We start from the raw sequence: 24,660 nt of genomic DNA, 5'->3' as shown, positions 1-24,660 counted from the left end.
TTAACGAGCTTTCCACCGCCACCCAGAAGTGTCCCCAGAGCAGTGTCCCCAGAGGTGTCCCCAAGGCTCGCCGGGCTTCACACGTGGCCCCGGCTGGTGCCACCGCAGGGGGCGATGCCGGGGGGGGGGCAAGGACAGCCCAAGGCCTCAGGAGGTGTTCCCCCTGCCCCCCCCCCAGCAGGGGCAGCCCCCACAGGGGGCTGTAAGCAGGGGGTCCTGTGGAGCTGAGGGCTCTGTGGGGCTCGGGGTTCCCCTCCAGCTGTAGGCAGAGGGGTGACCCCCCCCTTGTGTCATGACCCCCTTGGGATTTGGGGGGCTGCAGAGTCCTGCCCCGCACTGGAGAGGGGCGTGGGGTCTGCAGGGTCCTGCTCCGCTTTTGGAGGGGTCTTTGAGGTCTTTCCCCACACCACGATGCCCGGGGGTCCCTGTGGAGTGCAGGGGCTGTCCCAGCGCAGCATGGTGGGAACTGGCTCCAGCAGCCCCCCACCCCCCAAGTCATCTCGGGGGGAGTCAAACCCCACCCCCACCTCTCCTGATGTGTTTTTAATCATGGAAAGGGGGAGGAAGAATTGAGGGGGTGTGGGGGGGGGCAATTTCTGGATCCCCGTGTTTACCTTGGCCCCCTCCCCACACTGGCTGCACAGGGGGGGTCCTGCCCCCCACACCGAGGCCACAGGTGACGCTGCTGAAGTGGGGAGCTGTGCCCCCCCCCCCATCCTGAACACCCCTGAGCCTGGGATGTTCCACTCAGTGTGTGTCCCCTGGATGAGGGTCCTGAGGATGGGTGATGGGGGGCCTGGGGATTTGGGGTCCTGGAGATGAGTGATGAGGGTCCTGGTGGTTCTGGGGATGGGTGCTGGGAGTCTCAGGGCAAGGTGCTGGGGATCTCCGCAGCCCCCCCATGCTGACCCCCCCCATCTTCTCTGTCTGGCAGCGGGGTGGGCCTGGCCCGTGCCCACTTTGAGAAGCAGCCCCCCCCCAACCTGCGCAAATCCAACTTCTTCCACTTCGTCCTGGCCATGTACGACCGGCAGGGTCAGCCCGTGGAGATCGAGCGCACTTCCTTCATCGACTTCGTGGAGAAGGAGAGGGTGAGACCCCCGGCCACGGGCTGGGGAGTGGTGTGGTGCAGGGGGGGGGTGACAGTTCACCTGGCCACCCCTCTCACCATCCCTGCTCCTGGAGCTGGCGCTGCCCGGGCTGAGACCTGACCCAAACTCATCGCACATGTGGGGAGGTCCCAGCTACACTGAGAGGGGACAGTGATGTCCCTCGTGTGTGTCCCCCCCCCAGGAGCAGAACGGTGAGAAAACCAACAACGGGATCCACTACCGGCTCCAGCTGCTGTACAGCAACGGTGGGTGCTGGGGGGGGGGGCTAGGGGGGGGCGCGGGCAGGGCTGACCCCACCCCCCCCTCCAGGGCTCCGCACCGAGCAGGACCTCTACGTGCGCCTCATCGACTCCATGTCCAAGCAGGTAACGGGGGGAGGGGGGCACCCCAGGGGGCTGGGGGGGCTGGGGACAGTCTGGGGAGGTGGCAGGGGGGCGTGAGGCGGTGGCACCCCCCTGCGCGCTGTCCCATCCCCCCAGGCCATCATCTATGAGGGGCAGGACAAGAACCCAGAGATGTGCCGGGTGCTCCTCACACACGAGATCATGTGCAGGTAGGGGGGGGTCCCAAGGGGGGTGGTCATGGGCGAGGTCTCATGAGGGTCCACTGGGTGTCCTGGGGGGATCCTGGGTGGTAGGGGTCCCATGGGGATCCCGATGGGTGCTCCATGGGGGTCCCAGTGGTGGGGATCCCAGCACATGTGCTGTAGGGGCCCTCATGAGCATTCTGGTGGGGGTCCTGGTGGTGGGGTCATGGTGGGGGTCCCATGGGTGTCCCACTTGGTGTTCCATGGGGGTCGTAGTGGGGATCTTGTGGAAGCCCAGTCTGTGGGGTCCCATGAGGATCCTATGGGGATCCCGGTGGAGCTCTTCGGTAGTGGGGGTCCTGGAGGAGCCCAGGAAGTGTTCCGGTGGTCGGGTCCTGGTGGTGGGGGTCTGGCAGCCCCAGGTGTGGGGGGCTGTGCCACCCGCAGCCAGCGCGGGGGTCCTCCGTGTCCCCCTCCCCCCCCCCCCGGTTTCCGCCCCGGCGCAGGGGGCTGGAGCCAATTAGCGCTGGGTGTTAATTGATCCCCGGGAGCTGTGATAACGATGCTGGGGGGGAGGCGTGTCCCTCCTCCCAGCTCTGCTCCCAGGGGCTAACTCCGCCGTGTTTGTCGGTCCTGCGTGTCCCCTGTGGGTAACACTGACCCCCCGAGGGGCATCCCGAGCTCCAGAGAGCCCCAGATCAGGGCTCAGCCCCATGGCGTGGGGTGGGTAAGGGGGGGTGCCCATCTGCCGTCCTGCTCCCCCCGTGCCCCGGGGTCACGCAGCCGATGTCCCGATCCTGGGGTGTGTGTGTGTCCCAGCCCAGCACCCCGAGCTCTTGCGGGGCACCCGCTTGTCCCCTCGGCCCCCCAACCGTGGGGCAGGACCCCCCAGCTCAGCAGCACAGCTGGGGGGGCACAGGGGGGGAAAATGGGGGGGTGGGTCTGGCCCTGACCCAACACCCCCCCCTTCACAGCCGGTGTTGCGACAAGAAGAGCTGCGGGAACCGCAACGAGACCCCCTCGGACCCCGTTATCATCGACAGGTACCGGAACCAGCCGCCCCCCCCTCCCCCGGGTGTCCCCCCGGACGAGATGTCCCCCGGGCTGCCGAGCGCGGCTTCGTTAACGCTAATGAGCGGGGGAGCAGCTCCAACCTCCCCCCCGCTGTCCCAAACCCTCCGGGGGGTCTCTGTCGCGGGTCCTCACCCCCCCAACCAGATGTGCTGCCCCCCCGCCCCCGGCCAGCTGTGCCCCAGCCAGCTGTGCGAGCCGTGACCCCCGCATCTCCCCGTCCCCCCCTCTCCCGGTAATGACATCCCCGTGTCCCCCTCAGCGCGGGTCCTGTACTGTGTGCAGGGGGGGTCCTGGGGGCCCCCCCCAGCCCGTGCTGGAGGCTGGGGCTGCGGGGTGAGGGGCGATTTGTCCCCCCCGGGGACCCCTTGAGGGGGGCTGGAGAAGGGGGAGAGGGGGGGGACACCCCCGGGCTGGTGGAATCCCCGTGTTCGGGGCAGGCAGGGAGTTTGGGGGGGGGGACGGATTCCCATCTGTCCCCGGGACCCTCGGGGTCACCCGGGGCTAGGCGGGTGCCCAGTCCGACCCCTCACCCCCGCCCCCCCTCCCGGCCTCCCCAGCCCCCTCCCCGCCCGACGCCCAGCCCCACTGGTTTGGAGAGCCCGCTAAGTGCCCTATCAACATGTTAATCAAATTACTTAGGAGCTAAAATTGACGCTTTTCATTAATTATACAAGATTATTCTAATTGCGGATTCAAATTTATGCGCTCGGAACAGAAGGTGTTCGGCACCAGCGCCGGGAATTTGCATATTAAATGGGGCGCGGGGTTCATTAGGGATGCTAATGAATGCACCCGTCGGTATTTTTAACTCCCGGGCCCATGTGCGCGGGGCCGCTGGGGGGGGACGGGGCCGACCTGGGGTGCAGGATGATCCTCCCCCCCCCCCCCCCCATCCCAGCAGCGCGGACCCGGGGTTGGGGGGTCCGGGGGGGGGGTCACTGCCCCACACCGTCCCAGTCAATCTCCTGGGGGGGGGGGGGGGGGGGGGGAAGATGTTTTCCTGCTGTGTTCCAGCTCCTTCCTTCCCTGATTACCACCTGCCAGGCACGGGGGGGACACGCAGAGAGGGTCCCCATCTTCCTGCTCTCGCCCCGGATCACCCCGGCCCCGTGGGCAGCGTCCCGAGTGGGATCCCTGCTCTGTGTTCCCCCTCCCATGCTGGCCAATGGCGGGACCCCCAGCACAGGGGGGGCACAAGCTAGGGGTGTCCCCTCTGTCCAGGAGGCCCGAGCCCCCCAGCAGTGTCCCCAGGGGCTGGGTGCCCTCCAGGGATGGGTCTGGAGGGGTCTGGGGTCGAGGAAGCTGTGCCCTCTGCTTCGGGCCCTGTGCCCACATTCCGGGGGTCCCAGGGGTGCCCATGTCCCTGGGTGCCCCGTTGTCCCCAGGGGTCCCATCCTGCCCTCCAAAAATAGATAATGGCGCCTTGGGACCCCTCGCCCTGAGCACCTCTGTCCCCTCCCCAGCCTCCTGTCCCCTATGTCCCCCTCCCCCCTAAGCTGGGGACAGGATGGGACAATGGGAAGGGGACAGAGTGGCACATGGGGATGGGGACAGGATGGGATTCTGGGATGTGACCCAGGATTGGGAACACCATGATCTGTCACGGCACAGTGACCTGGCACAGCAAGGTGCCCAGGGGTGACACGGTGACATCTTTCCTTCCATCCCAGGTTTTTCCTCAAGTTTTTCCTCAAGTGCAACCAAAACTGCCTGAAGAATGCGGGGAACCCCCGGGACATGCGGCGCTTCCAGGTGAACTCCAAACGCTGCCGCGGGGGGGGACGGGGACAAAAGTGGGGACTTCCTCCCATTTCCCAAAGGGGTCGAGGGGATTCCTCTCATCCCCTTTGCAAATCCCCAATTTGCAACCCCCAATTCCCTCAACCCCTCTTGTAGTTCCTGATTTGCGGACTCCAGTTCTCCAACCCCCTTTGCAGACCCCGATTTGCAAACCCCAATTCTCCTCACCCTCTCCGCACCCCCCGGTTTGCAGACCCCGATTTGCAGACCCCAGGCCCCCTCGATCCCTTTGCCCAACCCCAAATTTGCAACCCCCGCCGTGCAGCCCCCTCCCCTCCGCAGCCCCTGCCCCAGCCCAGCTCCTCCCGCAGCAGCTGGAGGTTGGGGAGCAGAGCGGGGGGGGGGGGGGGGGGGGGGTCCGGCCCGCAATCCCCCCCCAGCACGGGCGCCTTCATTAGGGCCTCTCGTCAAGATATGATAATTGTGACATTTTTCCGTGATTAACGACCCATCCAATTTGCATAGCGCGAGCGGCGCCGGGAGAGCAGCCAAGTCCACGCCGAGGGAGGGGGGGAAAGGAAGGGAGGGGGGAAATGGGGAAGGGGCGCCTGGGGTGTCCCCTGGGGTCCCCCTGGTCAGTGGCACGGGGACGAGGTGGGGGAGGGTGGCACCGCGGGGACACAGCCAGGGGGCACACACGGACACGTGTGTAGGCATGTATGTGCACATGTGTGTTCCTGGGTGGACAGGGGCTGCTTGTGCAAAGCGTTGGCATGTGTGCACGTGTACACGTATGTGCTGCCATGCATGTGTGTGGACATCTGTGCGCATGTATGCACTCACGTGCACTCTCACATACGTGCACTCCTGTGTCCACTGCCACACACACGTATGTCCACACACACACACATATGTCCACACACACACACGTATGTCCACACACACGTAGACACACGCACCCACATGCTCCACGGGTGTCACAGTGCACACGTGTGTCACTCCCAAGGCACAGGGGATCCAGAGCCAGTCCTGGGATGATCAGGGGTGTGGGGGGAGTTGGGGGTACCAAGGGGGTCAAAGGGAATTGGGGTTTGCCAGTCGGAGTCTGCAGATGGGTTCAGGGAGCTGGGGTTTGCAGAGGGCGTTAAGAGGGATCATGATCTGCAGAAGGGATGAGGGGAATCGGGGTGTGCACCCTGGGGTCTGCAAAGGGGCTCAGGGACTGGGGGTCTGGAAAGGGGTTCAAACCAAATTCAGGTTTGCAAGCTGGGGTCTGCAAAGGGGTGAGGGTGAGGGAATTGGGGGTTGCAAAGTGGGGATTTGCAAAGGGAATTGAGTCCCTAATTCCCCTTGACCCCTTTGGGAAATGGGAGGAGGTCCCCACCCTTATCCCCCACCCCAATGCCGTGGGGACAGGGGGACAGGGTGGCCCTGAGCCTGTTGTCCTGCAGGTGGTGGTGTCCACGACAGTGAGTGTGGAGGGGCACGTCCTGGCCGTGTCTGACAACATGTTTGTGCACAACAATTCCAAGCATGGCCGGCGGGCACGCCGCCTCGACCCCACCGAAGGTGAGAGACCCCCAGCTGCTGCCCATGCTCACACTTGTGCCCTGCCCTGACACACGTGTGTGGGACTGGGGATGAGCCAGTGCTCCTGCCTGTCCCCTCCCCGTGGACCTCCATCCCCTGCTCCCACCTCAGACCATCAATGTCCCCACGTCCGTCTGTGTCACCTCTCTCCGTGTCCCTGTGTCTATCCATGTCCCTCCTGTGTCCCCATGTCCACCCATGTCACCCCTACCTGTGTCTCTGTGTCCCCATGTCCCTGTTACTCGTGTCCCCATGCCTGTCCATGTCCCCATGCCCGTGTCTCTGTCCATGTGTCCCCCATCCATATCCCTGTTTCTCCATGTCCATCCATGTCGCCTCTCTCCATGTTCCTGTGTCCCTATGTCCCCATGTTTTCTGTGTCCCTCCATCCATATTCCTGTCCCTCCTGTGTCATCCATGACCCCCCGTGTCCATCCATGTCACCATATCCCCACCTGTCTCCCCCTCTCCGTGTCCCCATTTCCCCATACTCCTGTGTCTCATGTCCCCCCATCCCTATGTCCACGTCCTCCCCCATCTCCACTGCCCGGTTCTCACTCTCCCCCTCTCTGCCTTCTCGCCCCCAGCCCCCTGTCCCACGCCCCCCACCCCCCCCACTCACTGCTGCCCTCTCTCCCCCCCACCCGAAGCAGCCACCCCCTGCATCAAGGCCATCAGCCCCAGCGAGGGCTGGACCACGGGCGGGGCCACTGTCATCGTCATCGGTGACAACTTCTTCGACGGGCTCCAGGTGGTCTTTGGAACCATGCTGGTGTGGAGCGAGGTACGGGGGGGAGGTAGCGGATGAGGAGGGGGCCTGGGGGGACCCCCCTGGCCCCGGGCTTAGGCCTGTGTGTGTCCCCCCCCTGCAGCTCATCACCCCTCATGCCATCCGGGTGCAGACCCCCCCGCGCCACATCCCGGGGGTGGTGGAGGTGACGCTGTCCTACAAATCCAAACAGTTCTGCAAGGGCGCCCCGGGGAGATTCGTCTACACCGGTGAGGCCGAGACCCCCGGGGAGGGGGGGGGGGAACACCCCCGGCAGAGAGCAGCACCCCCTGGGACAGGGCACAGAGCCTCCCAGGGTGGGCCACAGAGCCCTGGCGTGGGGTGAGACCCCCGGGACAGGGCAGAGCCCTCCAGGATGGGGTGAGACCCCTGCAAGAGGGCACAGGCTCCCAGGATGGGGCTGAGACCCTCGGGGTGCGACACAGTCTCTCAGGAAAGGGGCACACGTTGTGTGTGTGTGTGTGTGTGTGTGTGTGTGTGTGTGTGTGTGTGTGTGTGTGTGTGTGAGTGCAGAGGCTCATGCACACCTGTGTGTGCCCCCCCTCCAGCACTGAACGAGCCCACCATCGACTACGGGTTCCAGCGACTGCAGAAAGTGATTCCCCGGCACCCCGGGGACCCCGAGCGCCTGCCCAAGGTGGGGACCACCCCCCGGGGCTGGTGACACCCCTGGACATGTCATCACCTGTGGGAGGACATGTTGGGGGTGAAGGGGATCGTGGGGGGAACACGGGGGAGGGGAATGGGGTGAGGTGGAGGATGCAGGGAGAGTCATGGGGGGGCCAAGGGGGAGTACAGGGGTGTCATGGACCATGGGAGGACCAGTGGGAGGGGGGGGGAGTTTGGGAGTTACAGGGGGGACACTGGGGGACTCGGACAGGGACATGGGGGGACACTGAGGTGGCAATGGGGGGGTCATGGTGTCTGGCCCAGGAGGTGCTGCTGAAGCGTGCGGCCGACCTGGTGGAGGCTTTGTACGGGATGCAGCACAGCAACCAGGTACTGCGGCCCCCTCCACCCCCAAACACCCCCCGGACCCCCACCCTGCACCCCCAGCCCCTCCTGGGGACACTGGGAGGTCACAGGAGTCGGGGTGGTCTCAGCCGCCCGGCACAGGCCGGGTGTCACCTCGCTGTCCCCGACGCCAGGAGCTGATCCTGAAGCGCGCAGCAGACATCGCCGAGGCGCTCTACAGCGTCCCCCGCAACCCCGCCCCCCCCGCCATGATGGGGGCCAACTCCTTCGGTAGCCAACTGGCCACCAACATGGGCGACTCGCCGCAGGGCGCCGAGCAAGGTGGGTGAGACGGGTGGTGGGGGTCGGGGCTGTCACCCCCTGCCCGCCCGGTGCCAGCCCTGTCCCCTCTCCCCCGCAGGGTATCCCCGCAGCACGGGCAGCGTCTCCCCGCGGGGATACGGGGGTCCCGGCTCCACCCCCCAGCCCGGCGGCTACGGGGGGGCGTCGGGCATCGGCGGCTACGGGGGGGGCACCATGGCCGGGCTGGGGGTGCCCGGCTCCCCCAGCTTCCTCAACGGCTCCACCGCCACCTCCCCCTACGCCAGTGAGTTGGGGACCCCGGGGGGTCCCCAGCACCGTGAACCTGCCCCCGGGGTGTCCCCAATGTCATGTGCCGGTCCCAGGATGTCCCTAAAGCCACATACCAGACCCAGGGTGTCCCCAAAACTATCCCCAGCACCAGATACCGCGCTCAGGGTGTCCCCAAAGCCATGTACCAGATCCATGGTGTCCCCAACACCGTGTGCCAGCCCCGGGGTGTCCCCAGTGCCATGTACCTGCCCCGAAGTGTCACCAACACTATGAAGCTGTCCCTTGGGTGTCCTCTAAGCCATGTGCCAGTCCCAGAGTCTCCAGAGCCACGTGTCAGCGTTTGGGTGTCCCCCGAGCCATGTGTCAGCTCCGGTGTGTCCCCAAAGCCACTGCCAGTCACAAGGACAGAGTGGGGACACAGCAACGTCCTCTCAGGGTGTCCCCAGGGTGCGGTGCCACCCCACCCGGGGGGCCATATCCTATTGTCCCCAGCTCTGTCCCCTGTCTCTTTCTACCCCTTCCCTTCCCAGTCGTGCCCGCCAGCCCCCCGCTCGCCGCCTCCTCTGTCACCCTCCCGGTGGGCACCAATGTCCCCACCCCCGGGGCGGGCTTCTCCTTCTCCCCTGTCAACATGATCTCGGCCGTCAAGCAGAAAAGCGCCTTCGCCCCTGTCGTCCGGCCCCAGAGCTCCCCCTCACCCGCCTGTCCCAGCGCCCTGCAAGGTGGGGACACTGCTGACACTCTTGGGGACAAAGGTGGGGAGCCCCAACCCCAATTCGCAAAGGGGGCGAAGGGAAGTTAGGGGCTCGATTCCCAAATCGATCCCTAATTCCCCTTTGCAGACCCTAATTTGCAGACCCTCCTCTCCCCTTTGCAGACCCCATACCCACCACTCCCCACATCCCCCCCACTCCTCCTCACTCTCTTTCTTTCCCTCCCACCCCAGACCCAGTTTTTGAGGACTCAGATAAATTCCACACGCCATCACGGCCGCTCCAGGGCCTGGCTTACTCCTAAACACAGTAAGTCCTGGCATGTGCCACCTCCCCTCCCAGCACGGGACAACTCGCTGCAGAAAAATGGCGACGTTGAGTTGTCCACAGCAAAATGTTGGTGCCAAGGTGTCCTATCCCACCATTCCCAACCCTTGCAGCTGTGTCTGGATGGTACCAGAGCCATGACATGGATCAGGACTCATATCTCAACCCGTTCTGGGGGATCCCGTGGGGATAAGGGGTGCAAGGACCCTCCCCCCATCCTGCTGCCCCGTGGCCTCACCCAGTTCATCAAGGAGTGACCCTGGCTGGGGGAGGAACGGATTGTCTGGGGTTGGAGAGGGGTTTTGGGGAGGGGAATGACCCAAACAGTCTGGGTTTAGCCCCAGAAAGGTACTGGGAGACACAGGGGGTTGGGGGGCAGTGGTGGCTGTGGGATGGATGCTCTGAGGTGGGATGGATGGATGGATGGATCAATGGAGGGGTGCTCAAGGGCAGGATGGGTAGATTCTCCAAGGTGGAATGAATGCTCTAGGATAGGATGGATGTTCTAGGATGGGATGGATGCTCGGATGGTGGGATGGGTGTTCTGGGGCAGAACAAATGCATGGGAGAAGGAGGATTGTTCCAGGGCAGGATGGGGGTTGTTCCAAGGCAGGATGGATGCTCGGGGGTGGGATGGATGCTCCGGGAGGACCCAGCTTCCCCCCACACTTCCTGGCTCTCTCCCCAGCTGTGCAGCTCCACATCTGGAGCCACCCACCCACAGCTCCCGGGGGGCTGAGGCCACACATCAGCCTGAGCACCCTTCCCCGTGCAGGATCGGGCCCCCAGCACCACCCCAGGGGGGTGGTCTGGCTGCCCCAGCCCTCACCTGGGGACAGCACTGTCCCCAGACCCCCGGGACACAGCCGCGCCTCCTCCCTCATCATTATCATTTATTATTACTATTAATAATGTTATTATTATTATTTTTAGGAGTGGGCAGGGGCTCTGGTGGGGTGGAGGGGGCAAGAGACCCCCGCCCCAGCCCTGCCTGCTCCTGCCGGGGTTTCCCTTCTCCTCTCAGCCGGGAATTTTGTAAATAAAGAAAAAGGGACAAAAAAATAAAAACGCCACTTCCCCCCCACCCGCGGGAGGGGGCCCGTGTCGGTGCCAGGGCGTGTGTGTGTCCCCTCCCCGTGCCGCCGGTGCCACCGTCCTCGACCAATGTCCCGTGCCCAGGCTGCCTGTGGGGGGCCCGGGGCTGGGGGCAATTTCCCCCCCCTTCCTTCGCCCAAACCTCGGGGACAGGGCCCCCCCATGGCCGGGGGGGGGGAGGGGGTGTCTCTGGGCGCGTGGGGTGCTCCGTGACACGGAGGTCTGTGAGAGGGAAGGGGGGTGGCATTTGGGGACACCTCCAGAGACAATGACACCAGCCCTGCGGCACAGGAGTGCAGGGGGTCCGGGAGTCCTCAGGGAGAGGGGACGGGGGGGGACTCGCCCATGCCACCCCTCCCAGCACCCACCTGTCTCCTCTGACCACCCCTTCCCTTACCTGGGGGGCTGTCCTAAGCTGTGGTCACCCCAAGGACCCTCCCTGTGCCGCCTTTCCTTTGCAGGGGGGTGGGAGGTACCCCGCAGGTAGGAACGGGACCCCCCACTTGGGGACCCTGGGGACCCCGCCCTGCTGGCTCCCGTCCCCCCCCGCTCCGTCCCAGCGCAGTTGAGCGCAGCGGCTGCTGTGCGGTGCTAATTATTGTCTTCATCACCAAAGGTTAATGAGCCTTGAGGCGCGTGAGGGGGGGTGGCACACACCGGGCCACCGGCACCTGTTCGGGGCCACCTCGTGTCACCCCCCAGGCCCCTGGGGACATGCCACACTCCCACGGGACGTGGGCGACCACCTAGGGGGTGCGTGGGGCCGGGGATCAGGAGCTGGAAACCCCCCTGGGACGCGTCCCTGTCCCCAGCCCTGTCCCCTCCCCAGCCGGGCCACAAGAGGGCTGTCGCTGCCCGCGGATCCTGCCCGTACCCCTGCCTGCACCCCAACATCACCACCCCCGGGCACAGCGCCAGCTGGACCTCTTGTTTGTCACCGTTTGTCACTGTTTGCTCTCCCCAGCACCCGGACATGTCTGTGGGGTGGAACACAGAGTCAGAGCCAGCACAGGAGCCATCGGGCCAAGGCGTACCCATCCCTGGAGACATGAGCTGCTCCTGGGTGTGAGCACCCGTGGCTACAATCCCAGACCCAGACACGGACCCCCACCCATGGCCACCCCTCCCGCAGACATGGACCGTGCCCCACCATGGACCTCCATGAGCTGCAGGTGGGTGTCTGCCCCACCGTGGAGAGGTACCGGGGGCCAATGTCACAGCCGTGTCTGCTGGAGTGACACCATCCTCAGGGAGGGGACAGCAGCGGTTGGGGACAGCCCCAGCAGCCAAGGAAACCCTCCCAATGCCCCTTGGAGCCACTCACCCCGAAACTCAGCGGCCCCCCCAGCTCTCCTACCCCCAGTGGGGGACACTGGAGGGCTGTGTCCCATCTCACCTACCCCTGTGTGTCCCCCACTGGCAGGACAGGGATGATGAGAGATGGGCCCAGGCTGGCCCGGGGACCCCTCAACCAGCCTGGGGTCCCCTCCTCACCCCGGAGACCCCTCCTCACCTCAGCCCTTGTCCGAGGCCCAGGCACTGCTGGGTGGTTTGGGGACAAGTCCCGCGGCTGGCCTGGTGGCTGCCAAAGCCTTTTCCTTGGCTGGTAGCCCTGAGCTCAGCCACAGCCAGGGCAGTGAGCCAGCCTGGGGACACGGAGCTCAGCCACCCCCCCTTTTGGGGACACCCCAGCACGAGGGATCCCAGCTTCCCCACCTCTCTGGGGAGCAGCAGGACACACCCCCCCACCCCCTCCAGGGGCTCCAGTACCCCTGGGGCCACCAGCTCCAATGCACGGTGGGGGTTTTTTGGCGGGGGGTGTCGGGGGGCTGTGCCAGCCATCCCGTGGCATTCCTGCCGGGAAAGGCTCCGGCGCCTTTAAGGTCTGTCCCACAGCGGGAGCTGGCAGCCATCGGCGGGGAAAATCATCTGGAAACCATCCAGAACATCCCTGGAAGTGCTGAGTGGGGCTGGACGGGAGCCCTGGAGCCTGCAGAGCCGCTTGCCTTGGCCCCCAGGACCCCGGGAGTGGGGCCAAACCCCCCGCCCCCCACCACCACTCCACAGCTGGGGGATGAGGAAGGAGAGGGACCAGGTCTGCACCAAACCTAGAAAGTGCCATCCCGTGGGGACTGAGCCACGGCGGGGAGGGGGAATACCCCCCCTTGGACCCTTTCCAGAGCCCGCAGCAGGATGCGGGAGATGCTTCAGCTCTGAGCAAACCCTTCCCACCAGCCAGCCCCGGGGACCGGCCGGGAACAGCCGCGTCCTGCCGGGCCCCCACCCCCCGCCACGAGTGGGGAGGGGACATCCCCGGGAGCTGCTGGGTGGAGGATCCCATCCGCAGGAACATCCCTGGGCTGAGGTATCCTGGGCTGGCAGCAAGTGCCACTGGCTCTGGGACAGCCCTGCAGGGACCTGTTGGAGGGGACAGGGACAAGACCATCCCCCGTGCTCCACCGAACTGCCCCCAAAGTGCCGGTGATCCGAGCCCAGCCCGTGCCCCCCCGTCCTGTAGAAAATCGAAGGAGGAATCTGTCCGGGGAAAAAAAAAAATTCTTAACTTTTTTGGGGGATGAGTTCAGGGGAGGTTCCCTGCAGCCTCGAGGCTTTTCAGCTCAGGGTAGGGGGAGAAGCTGGACCCAGGGACCGTCCCCGTTCCCCGGTGGGCTCCCGGACCCCCATCTCCCACCCTGGGCATCCCGACCACGTTCCCCGGAGCTCCTCCGAGCAGCCCCCGGGTCCGGTCCCGGTTCCGTTGCTGGGATCCAGCTCCGCTCCGCCCAGGCGGCTCCGGGGCCTCCCGGTTCCCCGGGCTCAGCCGGCGGTACCGAGGGCTGGTGCGGGGCGGGACGGCGGAACCCAATCCGAGCCTCCCCCCCTCCCGAGCGCTGCTCCCGGCTGGGGACGCCGCAGGGGGCTGGGGGCAGGGGGGACACTGCAGGGGGCTGGGGACACTGGAGGGACGAGGCTGGGGCACTGCGGGGGCTGTGGGACAGTCAGGACACCACGCAGACCTGAGGGACAGCGGGAACACGGTGCAAGGGAGGCGGGGACACCGGGGGTGCAAGGGCAGGGGGGTGCGGTGCTGGGGACAGTGGGGACACGGAGGAGACACGGAGGGGACACGGTGTCCCCCGCTGGAGGGGGGTCCCGGAGCAGCCCGGGACACACACACACACTTTCCCCCTCCGCACCTCCCGCCTCGGCCCCGAGTACCCGGTGCCCACCCCCCCACTCCACCCCCCCCTGCCGGGGGTCCCGGCCAGGCGGGAGCGGGGGGCGGAGCGGGGAGGGGCGTGTGGGGGGGGGCTGGGCCGGGTCAGGCCGGGCTGGGCCGGGGGCCTCTCCGCTCCGCTCCGCCGCGGCCATGCTGGGGCTGCCCCTCACCCTGCTCCTGCTGCTGCTGCTCGCCCCCCCGCCGCACCCCTCCCGGGCGGCGCCCCCGGGGAAGCCCCCCCGACCCCGAGGGCTGACGGCTGCTCCCACCGAGCCCCGGCGCCCCGGCGCCACGGGGATGGGCACCGCCACGGTACCCCCGAGAGAGGCGGCACCCAGACCCCCCCCGACCACGGCGAGCCCCCCAAAAGGAACCGGGACGACCCCCCCTAAAGGCACGGCACCGAGACCCCTCCCAGCCACGGTGGGACCCTTCAAAAGCACCGGGACGGGCCCCCCCAAAGGCACCGGGGCGACCCCCCCGAAAAGCACGGCACCGAAGACCTCTCCAACCACGACGGGATCCCCCCAAGGCACCGGGGCGGCCCCCCCAAAGGGCAGTGGGGCCACCCCCGCGCCCCCCACTCCACGAGGGGCCCCATCTAGCCCCGTACCCCCAGAGGGCACGCGGCCCAAGGAGGGGGCTCCTGGGGGCAAAGGTAGGAGGGGGACGGGGGGCTGTGAGTGTGTGTGGTCTGCACACGCGTGTGCAGGGAGGGCCCCGTGCACAGCTCTATGTGTGCGGTGTGTGTGTGTGTGCAGAGACCCATGTGCAAGGATACGTGTGCACATGCACCTCTGTGTGTTCACACACGTGTGTGCAGGCGTGTGCACATGTGTGTCTGTGCATGCACATGGATGTGTTTTGCATGTGAATCTGTGCACTGCTCTGTGTGTGTGCACAGGGATGTGCGTGTGCAGCGTGTGTGTGCACGCGTGTGCTGGGGCCCTGCACCCCCATGGGGCTGTGCTGTGGGGGTGGGGGTGCCCCAGGGTGTTGGAGGGAGGGGTGTAGTGGGGTGGGGGGTCCCACAGGGGATGGGATTGATGGAGTCCCCATCATCCAGCCCCCCCCGGGGTCTGTCTGCCCCCCAGCCCCCAGGCAGAAGGTGGTGCGGGTGAAGGTGGTGAGGAAGAAGGTGGTGAGGAAGAGGCCGAAGGCTCCGGGCAGGGACACAGCTGCTCCACGGGACTCTCGTATGTACACCTGGGGGGGCAGGGGCGGGGCGACTGCACGGGCACACACACGTGTGCATACACACACCTCCGTGCCACGCACACACACACGCACACACGTGCTTCCCACACAATACAGCACGGAACACCCCGCGAGTGGTGCACACTGTGCTGCTGCACACGCGTGTGAGTGCACATGGATGTGCAGACACGTGCCCACCCTGCAGCGGGGTGGGGGACACAGGCAAGGCCCCCCCAGACACACAAGCTGCCCCGCTGCAGCCACACCAGCCTGTCCCCTCTCTGTCCCCAGCTTGTCCCCCCCTGGGGCTGGAGTCCCTGCGGGTTCAGGACTCCCAGCTGAGAGCCTCCAGCCAGCAGCGCTACGGGCTGGGTGCGCACCGCGGGCGCCTCAACATACAGGTGGGCGTGTGCCTGGCGTGTGCCTGGCACGGGCACGTGAATGGCATGTATGTGTTGTGTAAGTGGCACGTGCAGCTCAGGCACGGCGTGGCACGGTGTGGGCAGCACGCATGGCGTGTGTGCTTGGCGTGTGCGTGTGCGAGGTCTGCGTGGCACGTGCATGCACAGCGTGTGCGAGGTTTCAATGGCATGTGCGCAACGTGTGCGTGGCCTGTGCATGGCACGCGTGTGGTGGAGGCTCTCCAGCCCGTTGGATGGGGAGGGGGGCTCACCCGAGGCCCCTCGAGGGGTCCCGCTCCAGCCCCACCCCGGGGGCACAGGGGGGGGCAGTGGGGAGGGGGTCGCCGGGCCCTCCCCCATCCCCGCCCCTCTCCCGCAGTCAGGGCTGTACGACGGGGACCTGTACGACGGGGGCTGGTGTGCGGGGCAGGAGGACACGGAGCAGTGGCTGGAGGTGGACGCCGGCGGCATCACCAACTTCACCGGGGTGGTCACCCAGGGGCTCAACTCCATCTGGACGTAAGGGCGCGGGTGGGGGGGGCGGGGGGCACGGAGACCCCCTGACCCTCTGTCCCCACAGGTACAACTGGGTGACGACCTTCAAGGTGCAGGTCAGCAATGACACGCACGAGTGGCACCCCTGCCGCAACGGGACCGCCGAGGTGGTAGGTGACCTGGGGGGGGGGAGAGGAGCCCCCCCCTACCAACCCTGGCCCACCCGGACCTCTGGGGGAAAGAGGGCAGGGGGGCATTGACCGTGGCAGTGGGTTAACTGTGTGTCTGGGTTAACCATACCAAGGGGTTAACTGTGCCGGGGGATTAACCCCACCCGCGGGGTGGTTAACTCTGCAGGGGGTAATTGAACCGGGGAGTTAACCCTGCCTGGGGGCTTGAACTGTGCCAGAGGTGGTTAACCACACCGGGGGCTTAACTGGGCTAAGGTGATCGGCTGGTTAACGGTGATGGGCTGGTTAACCATGCCGGGGGAGGGGGTTAACCGCTGGGCTGGCCCCAGCTCTGTTGCCTTTGGCCCCAGCCCATGAGCCTCTTCCAGCACTTCCCCCCCTGGCACCGGGCACAAAGGCCACTTGTCCCCAGCTACCACCCCGGCCAGACCCCCCTGCACACGCGTGGGCAGCTTTGGGAATCCCTGTGCCAGAGGCAGATTTGGGGGTTCCCGTGCCAGGGGCAAGTTTGGGGTGTGTAGGGATGGGTCTGGGGTCCCTGTGCCGGGGGCAGGTTTGGGGGTCCCTGTGCTCATTCCTGGTGCCCGTGCTGTGGGGACCCTCCAGTCTGGGTGCTGGGTGGGGTTTGGGGGGCAGAGCAGCCCACGGACCCCCAGGGGCTATGTCCATGTGTGTCCCCCAGGTCTTCCCGGGGAACAAGGACCCCGAGACACCGGTGCTGAACCTGCTGCCCTCTCCGGTGGTGGCCCGGTACCTCCGCATCAACCCCCAGACCTGGTTCCAGAACGGCACCATTTGCCTGCGGGCAGAGGTGCTGGGCTGCCCGCTGCCTGGTGGGTGCCCCCCAGGGGTCGGGGGTCCTGTCCTCGTGTCCTCGGAGCTCTGACCGTGTCCCCTCGCAGACCCCAACAATGCCTACACCTGGCCCCGCCAGCCCCTGCCCACCGACCCCCTGGATTTCCGACATCACAACTACAAGGAGATGAGAAAGGTGCCCACCCTGCAGCCCCCCACCCTGCAGCCCCCTGCCTGTGGGGGAAAGCCCAGTGTGGGGCAGTGGGAGTCTCAGCACCCCTGGGGACACCCCAGCATGGGACAGAGGGTCCCTGCATCCCTGGGGTCATTCTGGTGTGGGGCACCCTGGCATGGAGCAGTGGGGTTCTCTGCACTCTGGGGGCACCCTGGCACAGGGCAGGGTCTGTCTCCCCCCACCCTGGGTGCCATCGCTGTGCCCACCTCCCCAGCTGATGAGGCGGGTGAATGAGGAGTGTCCCAACATCACCCGAGTCTACAGCATCGGGAGGAGCTACCGGGGCCTCAAGATGTACGTGATGGAGATCTCCGACCACCCCGGGCGCCATGAAGTGGGTACGGACCCTGTGGCAGGGGGCAGGGGGGGAGGGAACAGCTGGAGTGTCGGGGACACCCAGGCTGGGGCAGGATGGGGACAGGGAGTTGAGGACACCCAGGCTGGGGCAGGCGGATGGGGATGCCCGGGGATGTCCCAATGCCTGGAGGAGCAGGGTGTCCCCCGTGTCCCCACGCTGTGCCCACCAGGCGAGCCGGAGTTCCGCTACGTGGCGGGGATGCACGGGAACGAGGTGCTGGGCCGGGAGCTGCTGCTCAACCTGATGGAATACCTGTGCCGGGAGTTCCGGCGTGGCAACCCCCGCGTGGTGCAGCTGGTCACCCAGACCCGCATCCACCTCCTGCCCTCCATGAACCCCGATGGCTACGAGACCGCCTACAAGCTGGTAGGGTTGGGGTGCTGAGCACCCCCCTGCTCCTCCCGGTGCTGTCACTGGTGACACAGTGTGTGTGTGTGCATGTCCCCGGCAGGGCTCGGAGCTGTCAGGTTGGGCCATGGGTCGTTGGACCTACGAGGGCATCGATCTCAACCACAACTTTGCTGACCTCAACACAGCACTGTGGGACGCCGAGGACAACGACCTCGTGCCCCACCAGTTCCCCAACCACTACATCCCCATCCCCGAGTACTACACCTTGGCCAACGCCACGGTGGGCGCCCCCAAAACCCACCCCTGGGCGTGCGTGTGTGTGTAGGGGGTGGCTGCAGGGCCCCGGTGACACCGGGTGTCCCCACCCCCAGGTGGCCCCCGAGACGCGGGCGGTGATCGACTGGATGCAGCGCGTCCCCTTCGTGCTGAGCGCCAACCTGCACGGGGGGGAGCTGGTGGTCACCTACCCCTTCGACATGACCCGCACCTACTGGAAGGCGCAGGAGCTGACCCCCACACCCGACGACGAGGTCTTCCGATGGCTGGCAACCGTCTACGCCACCTCCAACCTGGCCATGGCCACCGAGGAGCGGCGCCTCTGCCACTACGATGACTTCGCCCGCGTTGGGAACATCATCAACGGGGCCAACTGGCACACGGTGCCTGGCAGTGAGTGAAGGGGGGGATAGGGTTGGGAGGGGTCACCGGGACATCCCCGTGACCCCCCTGGTCTTGCCCCCCAGGTATGAATGACTTCAGCTACCTGCACACCAACTGCTTCGAGATCACGGTGGAGCTCTCGTGTGACAAGTTCCCCCACGCCTCCGAGCTGCCGGACGAGTGGGAGAACAACCGGGAGGCCCTGCTGCTCTACATGGAGCAGGTGGGGACACGGGGGGGCCCCACGGGGAGGGACACAGGCCCGGGAGTCCTGTCCTCTGACCCCCGCTGTGTCCCACCGGCCCCAGGTGCACCGGGGGATCAAGGGGGTGGTTCGGGACAGGGAGACGGAGAAAGGAATCGCCAACGCCATCATCTCTGTGGATGGCATCAACCACGACATCCGGACAGGTATGGGGGCAGCAGGAGTGGGGTGGGGAAGGGATGAGGTAGGGATGGGAATGGGGAGGGGATGGGATGATGCTGGGAATGGGAATGGGGACAGGAGGACTTGGGATGGGAAGAAGAAGCAGCATGGAAAGGGGATGGGATGAGAATAGGGATGGAAGAGGGACAGGAATGGGACTGGGAAGGGGAAGGAGAAGGAAATGGGGTACAGATGGGAATAGAAAGAAGCTGAGAATAAAGTAGGAATAGGGATGGGGTGGGCAATAGAATGAGAATGGAGATGGGATTGGGGATGTAGATGGGGAAGTGATGGGATGATGTTGGGGAGGGAATGAGGATGGGATTTAGGGAGGGGGAGGAAATGGAGATGGGAATGGGGATGACGATGGGATGAATTTGGGAATGGGGACAAGATGAAGACAGAAGATTTGGGGATGGGAATGGGAAGGGGATGGGGTGGGATGGAGACAGGAACGGGATTGGGGAGGGGGTGGGGAAGAGAGGAGGTGGGATGAGGCTGGGAGCCTGACCCCCACCCCCTGCCCATCGCAGCCCTTGACGGGGACTACTGGCGGCTGCTGAACCCGGGGGAGTACGAGGTGACGGCGCGGGCCGAGGGCTACCAGCCGGCTAGCCAGCCTTGCCGCGTCTCCTACCGCAACACCCCCACCCCATGCAGCTTCCGGCTGGCTCGGGCGCGACCCCGGGGGCGGACACCGGGCAGGGACCCCTCGACCCCCGCGGATCTGCTGCGGCTGCGGCGGCAGCGCCTGAACCGCCTGCGCGCCCACCGCCGGGCTCCGTGACCGTGGGGAGAGGGGGGGCCGCGGGCTCGGCGGGGATCCGGGGGGGACACGGCGGGGAAGGTTGGGGGGGGACACAGCGGGGGCTGCAGACGGCGCGGGGGCCCGCGGGGGCCGGACCCGGAGCGGGAACTCCCAGTAAAGCTGATGTGCTGCGGCTGTGCGGGGCTGTGCGGGGTCCTGCGCCCTGGGAGGGGCGGCGGGGAGGGGGGTCCCGATCCTGCCCTCGGTGTGTGGGGGGCACAAGGGGCCCGGTCCTGCCTCGGCCTTGGACAGCGGGTGTCGGGGGGGGAAGGACACGAAACGGGTCCTGCCCCCCGCTGGGCCGGGAGATGCGGGACCGATCCTGTCCCGAGCCGGAACAGTGGGTGAGGGGACGGGACCCGATCCCGCCCGGGACAAGGGGCGCCCGGGTTCCGCTCCCAGCTGGGGGGGGGGTACGGGCCCGATCCTGCCCCGGGGGGTTCCGTGGGAAAGGGGCGGTGCCGGCTCCCAGGCTCCGCCCCCTCGGAGCACGCCCTCTCTTGGCTCCGCCCCCTTCCTGAAGCTCAATGGATCTACCGCGGGTTAAGCTCCGCCCCTTTCCTCGCCCCCTCGGGCATGGCCCCGCCCAGCATTTGCCCCACGTGGCTGCCCTGACGTCAGCGCGTCCCCCACTGCTGTGCGCTGATTGGCTGGTGGTGGCGGGAGGGGCGTGGCCTGGCGGCGTCGGGCGGGCGCTGTCGGTGGCGCGCGGAGGGCGGTGAGGGGGGGGTCGGAGCGGGGGGGGGCACTGGGGGGGTCCAGGGGAGTCAGGAACCCGGGGCACCACGGGGACATCGAGTGGGGGTGTCTGAGGGGGTGCTGGGACTGTGGGGACCCTGAGAGGGGGTCGCGGGGGGCGTCCGGAGGATGCTGAGATCATGGGGGGTCTCGGGAGGGGGGTTCCGGGGATAGAGAGGCATTGGGGAGGGGGCTGTAAGGGGGTCCCAGGGGCGCCAGGGCAGTGAAGGGGTCGGGGCTACTTGGAGAGTCCCCGTGAGAGGTTGAAGGGGGTGCGGGAGGGGGTGGGCTGGTGGTGGGGAGGTGTGGGGATGACTGCCGGGGATGGGGAAGGGTCTCCTGGGGGCAGCACAAGGCACTGAGGTGCGAGGGGGTCCGGGGGTAGAGAGCTGGGGGCTCTGTGGGATGGGGGGGGGTGTGGTGTGCTGTAAGGTGTCCGGGGGTTCCTGTGGGGGTCTTGGAGGCTGGGGGCACCCAGGGGGGAATGGAGGGGCTGGGGGCCTGGGAGGATCTGGGGGTCCATGGGGACGTGGGGGGGCCTGAGGGGGAGCAGCTCCTTCTCCGCCCTCACCATCCCAGCCCGATGCAGCCCCCAGGGTCGGGGGCTGACCCCCTCCCCTTCCATCTCAGCGCAGCCCCCGCCATGGGGGAATTCCGCATCCGTCCCTACCGGGAGGAGGACCGGGATGCCGTACGCGAGGTCTTCGCCACCGGCATGAGCGAGTACGCCCCGGCGCTGTGCCTGCACGTCCTGCGGCAGCCCTGGGTGCTGCTGCTGCTGGGCTGCACCTTCGGGCTCCTCCTGGCCAGTGCCCGCTCCCTGCTGCTGCCCCTGCTGGCCCTCACCCTGCTCCTGGCGCTGGCTCGGCACCTCCTGGGCTGGGCTTGGAGCTCCTACATCGACCGCTGCCTCGGGGACGACCTCGGGGACATCGCGGCCGCCTACGCCGAGAGCTCGGGGGGTCGGTTCTGGGTGGCGGAGGCCGACGAGCGGGTGGTGGGGACGGTGGGCGTGCGGCCGGCCCAGGGCGGCGGTTCCGTCGGGGAGGTTCTGGCTCTGAAGAGGATGGCGGTGCGGAAGGATTACCGGGGCCGGGGCATCGCCAGCGCCCTGGCCCGCACCGCCCTGGGCTTCGCCCGCCGTCGGGGCTGCCGCGCCGTGGTGCTCAACACCTTGATGGTGCAGCGGGAGGCTCAGGGGCTCTACGAGAGGTTGGGGTTCCGACGGGACCGACGGTACCTCCTGCCCACCCTCTACGGCCGCTTGGCCAACTGCACCATCACCACCTACCGCTACGACCTGGAGGGGGGGTCCTGAGACACCCCCCACGCTCCCCCCGCTGGCATGGAGGGTGCCCGGTGCCCCCCCGCCGTGCTGGCTCTGCCGCGGTGCTGCTCTGGGCCGTGCCGTGGGGGTTCTCAGGGAGTTCGGGGGGTCGGGACCCTCGTGCTGGGGGGGATCAGTGGGGTCCAGCTGGCCCCGCACAAGGGGGCCCTGGGGGGGCTGTGCCCGGCCCTGGTGCTTCCATGTCCCCTGGGGGGCATGTGGCTGCCCCAGTGATACCCCGGCTGTTCCCCCCCATCCATGGTGTCTGCAGGTCAGGTGCTGCTCCTGGAAAGAGTGGAAAAATAAATGAATCCTTCACAGCTCTGCGCTGGGGTCTTCCCATGGTGTGGTGGGGGTCCCTGGCACTGCAAAGGAAGGGTCTGGCACGGCTGTGGGGGCAACGGCACGGCTGGAGGCTACAATATCCCACAGGGGGGAGGGAAATGGGGCTGGATCCCCCCTAATTGATGAGGTTGCTGCTATGGGGGGGTGTCCAGTGTCAACGCATCTCATCCATTTGGCGGGGGGGGGGGACACCCGGGTGGTGGCGGGGGATGGGCTCTGCTCGTCCCCCACCCCCGCCCAGGACCCCCCTCCTCGCGGAGATGCAGCCCCCCCCTCAGGATCCCCCCCACTAAGGCTGAGCGTGACCTTGCCACCTTCTCCAGTCTCTCGGTGGCCCCACAGCGGCGTGGGCGGCTCTTCCCTCTCGGCGCCTGCGCTCGCCAAGCGTCCCCGGAGCCACCATCGACGTGGGGGGGGCGGTGGGTGAGTGGGAATAAGGGTCAAGCTGGAAGGGGGGGGGTACCAGAGCCCCCCTCCTCACTCACAGCGAGCTACACGAGACCACCCCCCCCTAAAAAACAACCGAAGGATTGCACGCAACGATGAGCTGAACGGAGCCGGCATCTTGCTGCGTGGGAGACGGCAACGCTGGGGGGGGATTGGAAGCAAACTCTCCCCCCCTCTCTTCGCCTTGGGCAGGGGGGGTTGTTCGGACTCTCAGGGTTTGCTGAGGGGCAACCCCCCCTGAATTTGCCCAGGGCGTCTGCGCAGCCGTGGGGTCTTCGGTTTGAGAGCAGCAGAGCAGGTAGCAGCAGGTGGGGGGAGTTTGCTAAGGGGGCGATGTGGGGTGCGGGGATTCGGGGGGGGAGGTTGGTACATTGGGCCCCCCAATCCTCCGCTCGGGGTCCCCCCCTCAATGAGCAACCCTTGGACGGGGGTGTTCTGTCCCCATTTTCCCCTCTCTATGTCACTTTGCCCTATTTCTCCCCCCCGCTCCCTCCCCGGGGCAAAGGACGGGCAGCTGCCTGCTTCTGCCTGCGGTTCGGTGTGCAGGGTGAGTGCCGGGGGGGAGGAGACACCCCCAGACCCCCCCGCTCTTCCCTTCATCCCCTCCACACGTCCTAGGGGAAGCAGGAAAAAGTGGGGTGAGGGGGGGACGCTTGGAGGGGTCCGTGGGGTGGGGGGGTCGGAGGTAGGACACAGGGGGCTGGGGAGGTGATGGGGATTTGGGGGGGGGGGAATTGTGCCAGCGGGTCCTGGCGGGGGGGGGGGGGGCTGGGGGTACTCTGAGGGTCCTGATGATGGGGTCTGGGCATGCTCTGGGGTCCTGGGTTTGGGGTCTGGGGATACCCTGGGCATCTCGGTGATAGGGTGTGGGGATACTCCAATGGTCCTGGCAAAGGGATCTGGGGATACCCTGAGGGTCCCGTTCCCAGCCAGACGCTGACACCCCCTCCCTCCCCATGCCACCCGGCAGGTACCGTCAGCCCATGGCGTCCTACCGCATCCGGCAGTACCGGGACCAGGACTACGAGGCGGTCCGGACCCTCTTCACCCGCGGCATCCTGGAGCACGCCCCGTCCGTCTACCGCAACGCCCTGCGCTCGGCATGGGCCCAGCTGGGGCTACTGGTGGTGTTCCTGGCCGTGCGGGTGACCGTCGGCTACTGGCTGCTGGGGCTGGTGGCCCTGGCGCTGGGGCTGGTGGCCATCTGGCTCCTGGTCCGCAACTTCTGCACCGCTTACGTGGAGCAGGCGCTGAGCACTGACCTCCAGGACATCCCCGCCGGGTACCTGCGGGCGCCCGACTCCGGCTTTTGGGTGGCGGAGGCGGGAGGGACAGTGGTGGGGACGGTGGCCGTGGGGCAACCGGAGGACCCATCGGAGAGAGGGGTGGCCCTGGAGCTGAGGCGTATGTCGGTCAGCAGGGACTGGCGGGGCCGCGGGGTCTCCAAAGCGCTGTGCGGGGAAGTGCTGCGCTTCGCCCGCGCCAGGGGCTTCGGGACGGTGGTCCTGACCACCTCCGTCGTGCAGGTGGTGGCGCAGCGGCTCTACGAGGGGCAGGGCTTCAGGAAGGTGGCCACCTTCAGCCCCTCGCTGCTCGCCACCTTCCTCGGCTTCCAGCTCTTCCACTACCGCTGTGACCTCCCCGGCCGCTCCGCACCCACCGCGCGATAGAGACCGTCCTGGCACTCCCCCCCGGCCCCGCTCCGCAGGCACCACCCTGTCACCCCAAACCTGGGACACGACGCTCCATGATGGCACCTTGACCTTGGCACGTGAGGCACCATCACAACACTTTGACCCTTGGACTCATGGCACCTCAACCATGGGACATGAGGTGCCCCAACCCTGTCTCACCAGCCATTGCCATGGCACCCTCCGGACCCCAGTGGCACCATCTCAGCACCCCGAGGTACACTCCAGCCCCAGCCCTGCACACGAGGAAGCACCAGACTGCTCCAGCCCCAGCACACCATGACACTGCCGTGACACCGTGACACCCTGGCACCGCCGCGGGTCCCGCAGGGGTGGGCAGTGGGGGACGGTGGCTGTGCCCACCAGGGTGTCTGTGGCTGTTCCGACTTTTCCAGCACTGGGAAATAAAGAGAAGCAGCCTGCGGGGCACTGCAGATGTGTGCGGGTCTGTGGGGTGCG

At 66.8% G+C, this 24,660-nt stretch overlaps 4 protein-coding genes across 15 annotated transcripts in view; all 4 read left to right on the top strand.

Annotated features, from left to right (window-relative positions):
- Positions 1–10,533, top strand: part of LOC139800280 (transcription factor COE4-like) — a 13,544-nt gene extending 3,011 nt beyond the window's left edge. For 2 of the 8 annotated variants that reach the window (XM_071753062.1, XM_071753057.1), the window contains 16 exons: positions 935–1,091; positions 1,294–1,357; positions 1,422–1,477; positions 1,592–1,665; positions 2,613–2,681; positions 4,383–4,464; positions 5,904–6,021; positions 6,693–6,826; positions 6,915–7,041; positions 7,381–7,469; positions 7,766–7,831; positions 7,981–8,128; positions 8,208–8,393; positions 8,911–9,102; positions 9,327–9,402; positions 9,534–10,533. In XM_071753062.1, the coding sequence (XP_071609163.1) occupies positions 935–1,091; positions 1,294–1,357; positions 1,422–1,477; positions 1,592–1,665; positions 2,613–2,681; positions 4,383–4,464; positions 5,904–6,021; positions 6,693–6,826; positions 6,915–7,041; positions 7,381–7,469; positions 7,766–7,831; positions 7,981–8,128; positions 8,208–8,393; positions 8,911–9,102; positions 9,327–9,397 (1,633 nt within the window). In that variant the 3' untranslated portion in view covers positions 9,398–9,402; positions 9,534–10,533. Of the gene's footprint in view, positions 1–934; positions 1,092–1,293; positions 1,358–1,421; positions 1,478–1,591; positions 1,666–2,612; positions 2,682–4,382; positions 4,465–5,903; positions 6,022–6,692; positions 6,827–6,914; positions 7,042–7,380; positions 7,470–7,765; positions 7,832–7,980; positions 8,129–8,207; positions 8,394–8,910; positions 9,136–9,326; positions 9,403–9,533 lie in introns of all 8 variants that reach the window. The other 6 variants (XM_071753061.1, XM_071753055.1, XM_071753056.1 and 3 more) reach the window with 5 other exon arrangements.
- A 3,316-nt stretch (positions 10,534–13,849) lies between these two features.
- CPXM1 (carboxypeptidase X, M14 family member 1) lies at positions 13,850–19,645 on the top strand. The gene is made up of 14 exons (XM_071753050.1): positions 13,850–14,393; positions 14,830–14,931; positions 15,224–15,333; positions 15,713–15,852; positions 15,914–15,998; positions 16,702–16,852; positions 16,922–17,010; positions 17,264–17,387; positions 17,577–17,773; positions 17,859–18,038; positions 18,130–18,427; positions 18,502–18,641; positions 18,727–18,829; positions 19,379–19,645. The coding sequence occupies exons 1-14, from the start codon at positions 13,886–13,888 to the stop codon at positions 19,630–19,632; spliced, it is 2,481 nt and encodes an 826-aa protein (XP_071609151.1). The 5' UTR covers positions 13,850–13,885; the 3' UTR covers positions 19,633–19,645.
- A 634-nt stretch (positions 19,646–20,279) lies between these two features.
- LOC139800291 (probable N-acetyltransferase camello) lies at positions 20,280–22,044 on the top strand. Of its 2 annotated transcripts, none has more exons than XM_071753079.1 (2): positions 20,280–20,371; positions 21,022–22,044. In XM_071753079.1, the coding sequence occupies exon 2, from the start codon at positions 21,035–21,037 to the stop codon at positions 21,707–21,709; it is 675 nt and encodes a 224-aa protein (XP_071609180.1). In that variant the 5' UTR covers positions 20,280–20,371; positions 21,022–21,034; the 3' UTR covers positions 21,710–22,044. The 2 variants fall into 2 exon arrangements, with proteins under 2 accessions (XP_071609180.1, XP_071609181.1); XM_071753080.1 differs by having other exon boundaries at positions 20,324–20,371; positions 21,027–22,044.
- A 340-nt stretch (positions 22,045–22,384) lies between these two features.
- LOC139800274 (N-acetyltransferase 8-like) lies at positions 22,385–24,635 on the top strand. Of its 4 annotated transcripts, none has more exons than XM_071753038.1 (2): positions 22,385–22,808; positions 23,481–24,635. In XM_071753038.1, the coding sequence occupies exon 2, from the start codon at positions 23,494–23,496 to the stop codon at positions 24,178–24,180; it is 687 nt and encodes a 228-aa protein (XP_071609139.1). In that variant the 5' UTR covers positions 22,385–22,808; positions 23,481–23,493; the 3' UTR covers positions 24,181–24,635. The 4 variants fall into 4 exon arrangements, with proteins under 4 accessions (XP_071609139.1, XP_071609140.1, XP_071609142.1 ...); XM_071753039.1 differs by having other exon boundaries at positions 22,502–22,818; XM_071753041.1 differs by lacking the exon at positions 22,385–22,808 and adding an exon at positions 23,008–23,057.
- Positions 24,636–24,660: the final 25 nt, after the last annotated feature.

Source organism: Heliangelus exortis, chromosome 10 (assembly GCF_036169615.1).
Source record: "Heliangelus exortis chromosome 10, bHelExo1.hap1, whole genome shotgun sequence".
NCBI lineage: Eukaryota > Metazoa > Chordata > Aves > Apodiformes > Trochilidae > Heliangelus > Heliangelus exortis.
This window is presented reverse-complemented; position numbering and strand designations above follow the sequence as displayed.

Excerpts from the sequence above, each read along its gene's own strand:
- CPXM1 (XM_071753050.1), top strand. The coding sequence starts at position 13,886 with ATGCTGGGGCTGCCCCTCACCCTGCTCCTGCTGCTGCTGCTCGCCCCC. Across the intron at positions 15,999-16,701 it reads GCAACGGGACCGCCGAGGTG|GTCTTCCCGGGGAACAAGGA; the intron begins GTAGGTGACCTG and ends TGTGTCCCCCAG. Across the intron at positions 16,853-16,921 it reads GCTGGGCTGCCCGCTGCCTG|ACCCCAACAATGCCTACACC; the intron begins GTGGGTGCCCCC and ends GTCCCCTCGCAG.
- LOC139800291 (XM_071753079.1), top strand. The coding sequence starts at position 21,035 with ATGGGGGAATTCCGCATCCGTCCCTACCGGGAGGAGGACCGGGATGCC.
- LOC139800274 (XM_071753038.1), top strand. The coding sequence starts at position 23,494 with ATGGCGTCCTACCGCATCCGGCAGTACCGGGACCAGGACTACGAGGCG.